Genomic DNA, 12,617 nt, shown 5'->3' with positions numbered 1-12,617 from the left:
CCTTACAGGTGTGGACATTTGGGGGAGAGATGGAAGAAGTTAAGCATCCCGGCTCATGTTTTGGAACCTTTCTAAATGGTGCATGCAGCAAGTGGGATGCGGACCGGTGGAATACCAGTGACTTATTAGCCACCCCCTAGAGCTCAGTTCTGAACCCGCTTGTGCTTTAGGCTACTGTAGCACAAAGATCTTGGATGTTTTAGTCCTGGTTGACACTGTATTTGTGGGCCAAACTCAAACAGGCAATATCATAAAGTAGTTCCATCCCTTTTGGGAGTGCAGTGGTACTGGTGCATTTGGAGATGGTAGCAATTGTGTTTCGGTGCAAGTTTTCTCTGTTGCTTTAACCACTTCGGGCCGGGGCATTTTTCAACGTTGAGGATGCTGGGCCGGCATGACTATCATTTTTTCTGTTTTCAAAATCCCTCAACAATTCATCATTCCATTTAACAGTCGTTTATAGCCGCACGGGGTAATCTTCAGGCACTACTCTAAGTTGACAGGTGACCTTCATTGACGCCCGAATATTTCAGCCAGGCCTGCAGCCTTGTAAACAGAGCCCAGATTGTGCGGTGTTATACAACTGTCTTTTGTTCACGAACCTGTCTCAGTGCACTGCTGACCTCTTTTCAGTAGGGGCCAGATTAGCATTCAGCGGTGCTGTGTGGCTCATCGCTACGGTGGTGGAGAGCTTTTGTCCCCGGTGGTAATCCGCTTGCTCTAAATACCCCAAACCCTCGTATACGGTTTCAAAATAATGCTGGATTATCACCACTTTTGAGAGTGAAAAATGCCGGTCATGCCCAGCAGCCTGGTCTTTTGTTCGGAGTACGGTCTTTTGTTACAGGGCCCTGTTTCCTTTGTCCGAGCTCGGAGACCCCGGCCACACATATAAACCATACGGCTCCGATTTTGGACTCCCCGGCTGGTAGTGGTTAAATGACGTTTTGCTCTTAGACTAGTCTTGGTCCAAGACCTTCCAGTAGTTCATTCTGTGACACGAACCACCACCCGACTAATTGCTACACAGGAAGGTCTTTAGAATTTGTTTGATCAGGGATGGCAATAATGGTAGGATATGCATTATTCATATCACTTGAGTGATGATTGGCAGAAGTTATGCAAATAACTTTCACCATGCTTGATGTTCATGAACGACTTTTTCTGTGACTGAAATATCAGCCAACATAATGTAGAACATTTTTCTTTTTTTCAGACGTTCAGAGTTAACGCTAACAAATATCCTTCAACAGTCCGGGGCAGCAGCCAAGACCTTGCAAAGAACGCAGTTATATCTCTCTCCGACTTGCATGAAGTTTCAACCCATGTCCAGTGTAGACAATGCTTGAACACTTGTCCTTTCTACCTTTATGTTTCTCTCCTGAGTCACACAGGAAGTGCAACCATCCAACGAAATTGACTTGGTTGGCACTGAATATTGTGGAACTTTGTCAGGGGAACATTGTGGTGAAAGGAATTGACCCTTGTGCCTTTGTGGTTTGTATGAGACTTACCACTCACATGAATAACTTCACTGGTTTATGTCTCTGACCAAATCTTCTGATCTCCCCAAGTGGACATTGTAAGGGTAACTTCACTAGGGACCAGTGTACTAGTATGGACAGATCGCATCTGGATAGAATTTCCTCTGTGAGAAAAATCCAAGTTCACAGGTACATGTACATGGTACCCAGCACTGGAAGCTAACATCTACCCAGTGTCTCTATAAAATGTCTAGAAACCATACCTAGCTTTCAGGGAACACAACTTTTCCAGATTTACTTTGCAGGTTTCTAAAAAGCATTGGAAACTCTTTTGAATCTGGAGATTTGGTCCTCACGAGGAGATGATGGCTCAGTATCCCCACCCTCATTGAACGTGACGGTGTTTGCCACAGGAACCCTGCTGATTCAACACAACAACAACAACAATTGACTGCATCATGTATCTGGCCAATCGGAAAAGTGTGCGCGTTGCTCACATTAGCCGTATCTGACGGCAGGAACAGAATGCCCCACTGCTGAGATTAACCAAAAGCAACAAACTTTCCTGTTGTGATAAAGTTGTTGGATTAAAGCTCCTTCCTGTGACTAGTCAGTTAAGTTTTGCTCCCTTCCTTGTGCCTGTACAGCTAGCCCATGTGGCAGAAGTCTCTGGAGTCATCTTCTGTGGGTATTCCTTGCCCTCCAAGAAGTCTGGTTTTGTTTGGGTTTTTTTTTGTGGGAAACACAGGGCTAGCAGTTGGACCCTCTACCACTCTCCACTTCATTTTACTGTGGTCCCTTCAGCATATTTATGTATTTCTGTTTGTCCAATAGCGCATGTGGTGCGGTTAAGAAGACAGTGAAGAAATGTTCAGTTTTTAGAGGTGGGAGGAAAACCCCTGATAATACACCGGGGAGAACCCACGGAATCAGGCACAGACTGAGAACCCAATCCACCTGCTGACCTACCTGTGGGTGGGAACCCAGACCGCAGAGGTGGAAAGCAAGTTAAGAGCCATTACACCAGCCTGACTCCCCGTACATGTATATACCTACAGAGCAACCTCTTGCACAGTTACATGGAATGTATTAAAGGGTGAAACGTTTCTTTTAGAATAGTGTTCAGAGCACGAGGGTAATTCTCTAGGTTAACCCTAACACTCCTCAGTCCTCCAACAGGTGAAGGATTGAGGAGGGTTAGGGTTAAACCCCAAAATATCTAGAAATGAATGATGAATATACAAATTGCATTTACCATATTTCATCACGTTTGTTTTGACATGATAGGCAAACATGTTGGGAAGGGAGAAGAGATGTGAGAGGCCATTTGTAAGGAGTGTTAATCAGGAATAATGAAATGTAACTTGTGACTTCCACTAAGTTGCATCTTGAGAAAGAATTTGTTTGAGTGGCAAGTGTCGGGGCGTCTCCTCCAGGTGTCAAAAATTAACGGGCCGAGGAAGTCAGAAATTGGAAAGGTGGGAATTGCGGCACCAGAGGTGTCAGATTCTAAGTCAAGACGGAAACGCCATTGTTAAAAGTTGGCTGTATTAAGCAGAAACCTACACATGCCAGAGAATAATACAAGGGTGGTAATTGAAGAAAATTGGATGGGTGCTGGAGAATTAATTCGTTCAGGAATTTGAGAATGTCCTTTTCAATTTTCAAATCCCTTTTGGCCGATTTCAAGGTGAGTAGTTGTTATTTTTTGTGCCTGGAATTGCGGCGAGGGGTGAAAGGGCAAAATTGCAGTAATCAAGTTGTCCTTGAGGTTGTTAACTTAGGCTTGGTGCAAAGTTGCCCCGACCATAATGACATCAGGAAGGGGCTGCAGTTAGAGACTTAACATCCTTAGCCCCACCGGAGGTGTCAACTCCAGATTGTGCAAAGCATACAATATTCCTATTAAATTGCTGATGGGATGTGAAGCATGTTTAACGCTTTTTCCAGGTGTTGGAAAGTGATGAATCAACCGTGTCCATTTCGTGAAAATTGCACCTGATGCCGTTTTCTTCACATTTGAAGTGATCTGTTAAAAGTTGGTGACTAGATGTGGTATAATTTAATTGTCCTAGTAAAGCACATGCGCTTGGTTTGATCTGCTTACCATCTGTACCTAATGAAGTAATTGACGGGCCAAACGAAAAGAGTACTTGCTTCGCAGTATTTTTCCCCCTCTCTCTCGAATTTGGCTTTATTCCCCAATGCGTGAACATGGTAATCCGTGAAGGATGTATTCATCAGGCCTGGCTAGGATCTGACGAAGGTCAACACTGCTGGATTTACCGGAGAGCTCAACTGAAATGGGAAAAAGCATGCACATGTAAAAAAAAACCAAGAACTTGCTTCCATTTAAAGTTTATGTGTACATACATGTGTTTTTAAATTCAGTTCTCACATGTAAGTGTGCTGACTAGCCAACTATATATTAACAGCCAGAATTTGTGCATGTCGCACGTTACGTGTCTTACATCATTAACAATCCTGCCTGAAAGCAAGGATTTTAAAATCACTACTGTGCAAGCATTTAAATTTTATCGGAAGCTATATACTGGTCAAATTATTGACTGTCGTTGTGACATGCTGCTGTTCTCTTATTTTAGCCTTTAATACATCCTTTTCTAAATGGAAGTGTATGTTTTCAGGTCTTTAGGTTTGTAGAACATCTGCTAAAGAATTCAACTGATATTTGTTTCCATGATAATAATATCAATTGTTGACCGACTTTCCCTTTGAGAAATGCTACACAAATGTATGATTTTCTTTTCTTTTGCAAAGTTCCCTGTGTATGGCACATGTATTTCCAACTGCTTTTTGATTTAATTAACCGCAAATGTTTCTGCACTGACAAAAATTCTGATTTGACAGTTTATCAGTCCATTAATGCGATTTTACTGGAATGTTTGTTTTTGTTTCTTTTTATCCTGTCTTCACCGCACCTACTTAAATACCTAATTCCGTCTTGGAACTTGCATGGTGTAGACCATTACAAGCAAGCTACAAGTAAGTTTGAGGGTTTCTATTATTGCTGTTTAATCTCCAAGCATTCTCTTTCCTTACGCCTCTTTGTGATCTCATACTTTGCCACATCTGTCTGCTGCTTTCATCTGCTTGGGCCCTTATTACCCAGACTTGAAGGGAATTACATCAGTTGGTTTCTTTCCGAATGAGACAGTTTCTTTCTGTCCTTACCCACTTCCGTGGTAGGAACCATTTTACTGAAGCATTTTACCTACACGTTCGTGATACATATAGATAAATTTAGTACATGTAGTGTGTGTGCATGTGAACTTCCTTAACAGCCACTGATTCTCTAGTTATGGTGAAATGTTGATCTAAAAAATACTTGCGTGGGTTATACTTTGAAAAGATTTTATTATTGGATTGATGGGTTAATTCCGTTTTCAAACATCAAGCAAATCCTGGAAAGAATGAAATGTGTATACAACCACCAACTACGGGCCCAGCCATGCCATTTATTTGTACTGTGCATATCGGTACCTGCAGACTCTTTATACATTTTGGTCTCTGCCCACTGAGCCAAGCAACAATCATACAAACGATTTCAACTTCAAGGGAGAATAGACCTATGTTTCGGTGCAATTTTCAGATGCTGCTAGGTTAATCAACCACAGTAACCCTCCCTGACCTAAGTAGTCGTTTATAAATGAAGAAATGCAAGTGGGGGTGAAGTGACATGCCCAAGATCACAACGTTATACCCCATCGTAGGATTCAAGCCCTGAACCCATTGGGAGAATAAAAAGCCTGACCACTAGGCCACACAAGGGACCAAGGTTAAGGGTACATGCCTTCACAATACGAAGAGTGTTTGAAATCACGGAAAAATTCTAGTTCAGATGCCGCCGGACAAGCTAAGCTCCAATCATATTTGGTGGAGTACGGGGCATGTTTCTCAGAATGTTTGATAAATGACTGACCAGTAGCACGGTTCCTGTGGTCATGGAAAATCCTGGAAAAAAGTTGTCCTGGAAAATCAGTGGAAGGGTCATGGAAAATGTAGGAAAACATAGGGTGTCCTGTAATCTGGAACACGTAGAGTCCATGTACAACTACAGTAAATCAGTACAGTAATTACAAGGACATGCCATGCAAAAATGAAAAAAAAATCGGGGGGGGTAATATTTCCCTTCAAACAAAGGCACAGGGTTGTCCCTTCGTGGTGACGAAAAATTAGGTTCAAATGAGTTTTGCCAGTCAGATTTTTGTGATTTGAAATGACACCACGGAATTGTTGTCATCAGATAACATGATCGATATCACTCAAAGAAGAAAAAAGTATGATTTGGTTCCCTCCGTGAATATGATATGTATGTCTTATTCCTGACTGTATGGACCATTTTGTCTGGAAACTTTACAAATCCGCCCAAATCTAACACAGTGTAGTAAGCCCTTAAGATAGCATATCAAACCAAATTTAGCACAATAGTTGCATGGCTTTGCAGATCTGCATTGATCACACTACCTGCAAAACCCCAAATTGGATATTGGTGCATATAGTTCAGGGTTGCAATTTCAATTTCCTTAACCACTTTTATCATTATATGACATTTTGTAGTTAGTTGAATAGTTTCAATTAAAACTCATTTCCCCTCGCTCAGCAAAAAACAGGAGAAAAATAGCGTGTAGTCACAGAGTAGAAAGATGTTCCACTGTTTCAGTTTGTATCATTGACATTTTGTGCATGTTCATCACACAGTTTTTCCGAGACTAATGCCAGGTACATGTAGCTGTCAGCACAAGGTATCCGACTTTCCCCACAGCATGATTTATGTGTTTCTCAAAAGTCCCAGCTTCCGTGCACGACTTTCTTTGCCTTCTTGTCTGTGTTTTGTCAGAATACTTACGTTTTGGGGTAAGGGGGCGAATGAAAAAGAAAAAAATTGCAAGGCTTAATCTGTGGGAAACATGATACTCGGCGATAATACATTTACCCAGCTGGAACTTAATACTCAGATACCTTCCTCTTGGTTATTCGTTACTGCTTAATAAGGTTACCGCCTGACATGGGTACCAATAAATACCAAGGTGACTAACATTGTAACTTCTGTGGTCAGTTGGATGTATGTACATATTTGTATCACACACTGTACATGTACATGTTGGTGCACCTGTCTTCTCATACATGTACATTGTTATCAAATCCTCAAAAGTTGGGAACACTCCTAGTGTACTCTAACTCAGAGATAAAGAGTCTTAAATATTTGAAACACAAAATGACCCAATTTAAATGGTCCATGTTGACATTGTTACTTGTAAAGAAGTGTTTGCAAGTTTACATTTGAATAAAATCTGGTACACTGAGTTCTTTAAATTCACGTGAACATAACAATTTTGAAATCTCCGTACTAAAGACACTGTTGCTGTACCTCGTGATTTGGGGCAAGGTTTTGCTTATATTTAGTTACATAAGAGACGCCTTGCACCAAAACACTGTACATGGTTTTCAATGGATGAGAAGGGCACCAAAGAACACCAGTCCATTCCAGAGGTGGTGGTTGCTATGCCATAGCAACAGTGTCTTTAGTCTGGACACTTCATATTGCTATGTTTATTTGCAATCAGATAACTAAGTGTACCAGCTTTAGTCAAATTTAACTTGCCAAAGGCTCGTTGGGTTCAAACTTAAAAAGGCACCAAGATGTCCTTAAAATGGATCAACAAAAATTGCAAATGCGTGAAATTGGATGCAAGGAGCATGTACAAGACCCTGTTGTAGTCAAGATCACTTAAGACCTTATCAAGACCAGCCCAAGACCTCCAGTCTGAATTCAAGCCACTGCTATTCAAATGAACCATAACGAAAGCATTCCTTTGTCATTGTTCACCCTGTTACTTGTGCCTGGTCTTGTGCCTGGTCTTGTGATGGTCTTGACTACAACACTGGTACAAGAACTGTATTGAAAAGTAAATTGTGCAAGCTCTTTCAAACTTCGTGTCTGTTAAACAGTGGCACAAGTGGAGGAATCCACTGATACACTTTCTGTTTGCTTAGCACATGTGCCTTTGCAAGATACTGCCATCCAGGGGTATTGTGTTTCAAGTGACAATGCCAACAGGATTTCTTGAAAACTGTCCAAGGAGGAAACAGTGGCTTCACCGTGAGGGGGTCCCTGAGTCACCGTTTCTCCCATGATTACAATGGCTAAATTTGACTGCCATGGGGCAACTGTAGTCAGGAAGTGGAATAAAGGGTTGACTAATAATGCACCGTTAACTCACTCTCTAGACCAGTTAGATTAACGGGATTCTCAGACTTGCTCTCACCATTGCTTGGCTCATGCTTTTTATTCATCTTTCAGAGTGCTTCAGTTTGATAGACAATTCTTTGCTTGAGATAGTGCAGGGCTTTTCGCAGATGTTGTCTTCCAAAGTGTAACGGCCAACCCCGGGAGGCTGGTCGGTAGAGCAGTTGAGAAAGATATTCCTGAAGTCTTAGATGCTTTCTGTGGATGGTCCTGTAATAGCCGAAGATTGGTTCCTTCAGGAACAGTTGTGTGGTCTTCTCATGAGAGCCAGTGTGTGCAGACTCAGTGTCCACATTCAAAGACGTTGCCAAGCATATGTGCCATCAGTTTTCATCAGAATGTGCACAAGTATGTTCTGTCTTCACCTGGGCAGTGGACATGCCCAGTAGCCTCGCCTTTCAATTTCCTGTCACATTAATCTCTTTTCCATGTTTGGGGCAATGAGCTTTGAGGAAGGTAGCTTTTGGGGTATGAACGATCTCAAATGGACAAAACCCCATGTATTTTAGGCTCCAGTTTTGGCAAAGTTAAATTTTTCTGTGCTGGACTACGTAAAAAAACATCATTTGTTTGACAGAGTTTGTTGTGGAATTACGGTGCATTTGGAGACGTTGGCATAGCAACCAGCAAAGATGGCAGCCACTTGCTTTGAGGTTGTCATGTGATGCAAATTGGCTCGATTGGTTCCTATGCCATACCGATCCTTATCCATCATTAGGGACCCTACCGGTACTTCTCAGTTCGATGCTGGAGTAAATCTTAATAGTGCTGGAAAGTTTATATTTCAATGATCGGGTATGGGGGAGGGTGTGCCAAACATTGCTATTGAGTTCCACTAGCGGTAATGTCTCTATTTTTAAAAAAGTTTTCAAGTAATATGCACATAATTCCTGCCAATGACTTTTGGATGTAGAGACGGTCATAGAAATTCTTATTTTGAAAGGTCATCTGATTAAGGCCTAATGTGAACTTACCAGTGAAGTACTGAATTTAGAGCGATAATTTAGAGCGAGAGAAAAATCAACTTTACAGTTTATTACACGATTCATTAAAAACCCCATGTTGGATAAGCATGGAATTTGTACGAGGCTGTTTTGTGGTTAAAAAGGCTTCCACGTTGCTGCACACATTCAAAAAAGTTCCACTTAAGCATTTGACGACCTCCCCCCGAAAAATCTTGGCTCAGGGAAGGATTTCTAAATACTGAATTACCTACAAGAAGGAAAGGTACTACGGTGCGTAATTACCCTCAAGAGTTTTGATATGTGCTCGGCTTAGTTTTGGTGGGATATGCGACAATCTCATTAAGGTAGGGGAGCACAGCTTAATCTTCTAAACACTACTTTTTAACCCTAATGTTGAGCATACAATACTTGTTGGCCCAGGGGAGAACCAGAGGACCGGGTACATGTATGTGATGTAAGTGGGTCTGTAGGAAGTTAGCGATGATTGATTGGTGGCAGGGGAGAGCTGTCAGGACCAGATGCAGGGGTACTCAGGTTAGCTTGTCAATGCCCCCTCCCCATTCCATTTATCTCTTCCTGGCAGGGGGGAAGATCAATGGTGCTGCGGAGGGGGGGGTTGTTACATCATGCGGGAGGGGGGGGGAGGGGACTCGTGTGGGCCTGAAGGTGTGGATGCTTTCTGGTTCAGTACCACACCCAACAGGGCCACATGTTGAAGGATACACCTCTCCCGATCGCACCCTACCACTACAGGTCTGTTGGCGACTGAGCGGTTCATGACATTACCTGCGTCTCCCAACTCATGGCATGCAGAAGGATGTCTCAAATGGAGACGTGCTTCGAATGTCAGAAGCCACAGGGAACATGGGTTTCCATCCTATTCAAATTTTTCCCACACTCCCAGCATCATCTTTAAACATCCAAGTATTTTTTGAATTTTTTTTTAAAGGGTGAATACTGTTATAAAAACGTAGGGTTTTGTGATGCCTTTCAGAGCACAGGAAAGGAGGCCACACCCATTTGGATCTGAGCCTAACAGTAACAGATTTTTCTGACACTTTGCATGTCTTGAGACTCATTCAAGTTTTACTTGGAGTAGACAAACAATTTGTCATCAGCACTTCATCTATGCATGGTGAATGAAAAATGCCAGGTTTTGCAAAATGGAACATTACTCGAGAGTGACGCGCCAAACATTTATGAAGACTGTGTGACACATACATGGACGAATTCACATAAAATCAGTACTGAACAAACTCGGTGAGGTGTTTGGGGGGAAAAAAGAACAGTCAGGCGAGGGGTCAAGGAGGATGGAAATAGGGGTAAAGCACTGAACTTGGGTTTGTTTGGAAGGACTTGTGTTTTGTCTGTTTTAGTTAGGACTTGGTCCAGGTGGGTAGGCCTTTCCTGCGTTGAGGGGACAGTTTCTGTGAGGAAAGTAGGAACTGTGTTGTGGGGACCAAAAGTTATCTGTCGGTATTACTCGGTGACTGGGCATACATTCACAGTGAAGGTTGTTGGCTGTGGGGCCTCATCTTGAACATTATCAGACTGTCGGAACAGATAGCCGTACTTTCCCTGCCAGTTTATGATAGTCCTGTTTACAGTCTGTTGCTATGATAACTGTGTGGATCCCATTGATAATGCATCCTTCATTGAAAGGACTTTACCTTGGATTAACCCTTTATTTGTCTTTGCCTTTCCCTCTTGAAATCTGACGTGGCTTTCCTGACCTGTTTCTGGATTGTTGCTCAGCTATTTTAAGAGTTCACCTTTTCTAAGAATCTCTGAATCTCTACTTGGATCGATTAAGTAAAAAAAAAAAAATGAAGAGCAGGCCTTTTGTTAGCCTTTCCTCAAGTGGCTACTCGTGACTTTTGGGTTGCCAACACTGTTGTTGTTGTTTTTTTCTATTGTGGTGGATTTCTTTTGGATGATGCTAACCGGGCGAGTTTTGCCATGACCCCCCTGCCCTTTTTCCTGAGCAGGTCCTGGGGTCACGACCCTTACACCACTCAGCTATTGTTTTTACTCTGGCTTCCTGCCTGGCATCTGCACAATGCATCCCGTCAACCCGCCACCTGTCAGCTTGCTCTTAAACTGTCATGATGCAGCAGTTACATCTGGGTTACACCTGCGGGCGCCTTCTCCACCAGGAAGACGGGCCGCTGCTTTGTTGTTGTAGCGCCATGGCAACTCGCACATCACAGCAGCTGGCCAGTCCTCATTAACCCTGATCCCATCCCCACCCCCCTAACTTCAGGAATCTTCTGGAGATCTAACACATTGGCACGGCTTTTCTACTTGAAACAGAATCAGCACGTTAAGCCGAATGCTATCGAGGCCAAGCCCTGCAGCTCCAAACCTATCAGAATCCTGCAAAATCAATTGTGACCCACCATCCCAAAAGCAGGCTGAAGTTTGTAACTTCATAACCCTGAAGTAGTGGAACTTCCACTCTTCATATTTTCATGGGAGTTTTACAGCTATTACTACCCGTAAGAAGCTCACTGCAGACAGAATTTCAATTTAACATGGATCACTTTGAAGTGTAAAAAAAAAAAAGCTGAGGGAGAGGAATTGTCCAACATCACGAATACCGACTTCAGCCTGGTTTTGGGATGGTGGGTCACAATTGTTTATTTTGGAGGACTTTGGTGGTAGGCATGATATTTATGTATCTTCTTCAAGCATAGCTGTGTTTTAACCTTGTCTACAGTCATCGTAGAGATCTAGTTTGCTTTTTATAAAATAGCATTAATTCTTTGCTGGTGTCAACATGGTTAAATATCAGTTATCAAAAGGTTCTTGATTATGACAATACTAGCTTACCTGGATTGAGTCCAACTGACCTGTTGTACTAAACAGTAATGTCTGTGGACTTTTATACGTGTTGTTTTCTGCTTCATTTGTCCAATGTACTCGTCTGTATCAGGGGCGGGTCTTTTGTGTTCAGTATTTTCCCAAAAAAATCTCTCTTTGGCTTTGTTGACCGACGATTGCTCTTTTTTTTTAGGAACTCCTTGTACATGTAACTTATTGGTGCCTTGTGTAATCTGTCCCTGCTTATAGAAACAAGAAAAAAATCTTCTCATGCCCTGGCTTTTCCTCACTTGCCGTGTCAGCTTACTGTATACAGATATTTCAGAAATGACTTTGCTTTTACCTCAAAGCTTATTTCCCTTTTCCTCCATTTTATAAGCGTGTGGAGCTTCATCTCTGCTTGTTCGTGCTGCTGTTCCTCATACATAAATATCAGATTTTAAGTGAGTTTGTTTGGTCTGAATAAGTTGATCTGGTGTGAGGAATAAGCAACATACTGCCCAGTGCATGTCATTTGACAAGCTTAGGTAAATTTCCAGAACCTTTGCTCTGCTTTTGGAGTCTGATAATCCCATAATTTTTGACATGCTCATATTTATGTATTTTTACAGCTGGTAAGTTTGTCAGAGTTTGTTGTGTACTTAAATGAGTTGTTTCAATTTCCTGCCTCTTTCGCTGAGCACTAGAATAAAATACAATTCAAGGGGTTCATTTTACCAGTTTGAATTAAACATTAACATTGCAACACATGTATAACTATATGCCTTGCTCATGCCAATTTTTAAATCAGCATTTTTGAATGTCAGTTTTTTTTATATGATTAGAAGAGCTGTCAAAGGGTTTGTCTGTGAGTTCAATGTCTAAGATTGTGTGCTGATTCACATGTAAAAACTAAGCTTGGATGTTGAAGGGCACTAACACATACAATATAAGGAAGCCTTTGTGTCATGGCTTGCTTTTTTCTTTTTTTTACTGTGTTTTGTGTCATATCTTTGCTTCAAAACAAAGACGTAACAAAACTTTTTCTCTGGAGTGATAGGGCTGTACTCTGATTTTCTTCTGCGTAGTATTCTGATT

The 12,617-nt window shown here is 42.0% G+C and overlaps 1 protein-coding gene across 5 annotated transcripts in view; it reads left to right on the top strand.

Moving 5' to 3' along the window:
* Window positions 1-12,617, top strand: part of LOC110974478 (coatomer subunit zeta-1-like) — an 86,287-nt gene that overhangs the window by 71,403 nt on the left and 2,267 nt on the right. For 3 of the 5 annotated variants that reach the window (XM_087140360.1, XM_022226146.2, XM_022226147.2), the window contains exon 7: window positions 4,467-4,487. The exons of 1 other annotated variant lie outside the window; for it this stretch is intronic. In XM_087140360.1, the coding sequence (XP_086996486.1) occupies window positions 4,467-4,487 (21 nt within the window). Of the gene's footprint in view, window positions 1-4,466; window positions 4,488-6,203; window positions 6,248-12,617 lie in introns of all 5 variants that reach the window. One more of the 5 variants, XM_022226149.2, reaches the window with a different exon arrangement.

Source organism: Acanthaster planci, linkage group LG08, assembly GCF_054643075.1.
Source record: "Acanthaster planci isolate LZ-2023a linkage group LG08, COTS_SCS, whole genome shotgun sequence".
In the NCBI taxonomy this organism is placed as follows: Eukaryota; Metazoa; Echinodermata; class Asteroidea; order Valvatida; family Acanthasteridae; genus Acanthaster; species Acanthaster planci.
Note: the sequence above shows the minus strand (reverse complement) of the source record. Positions and strands in the feature narration are given on the sequence as shown.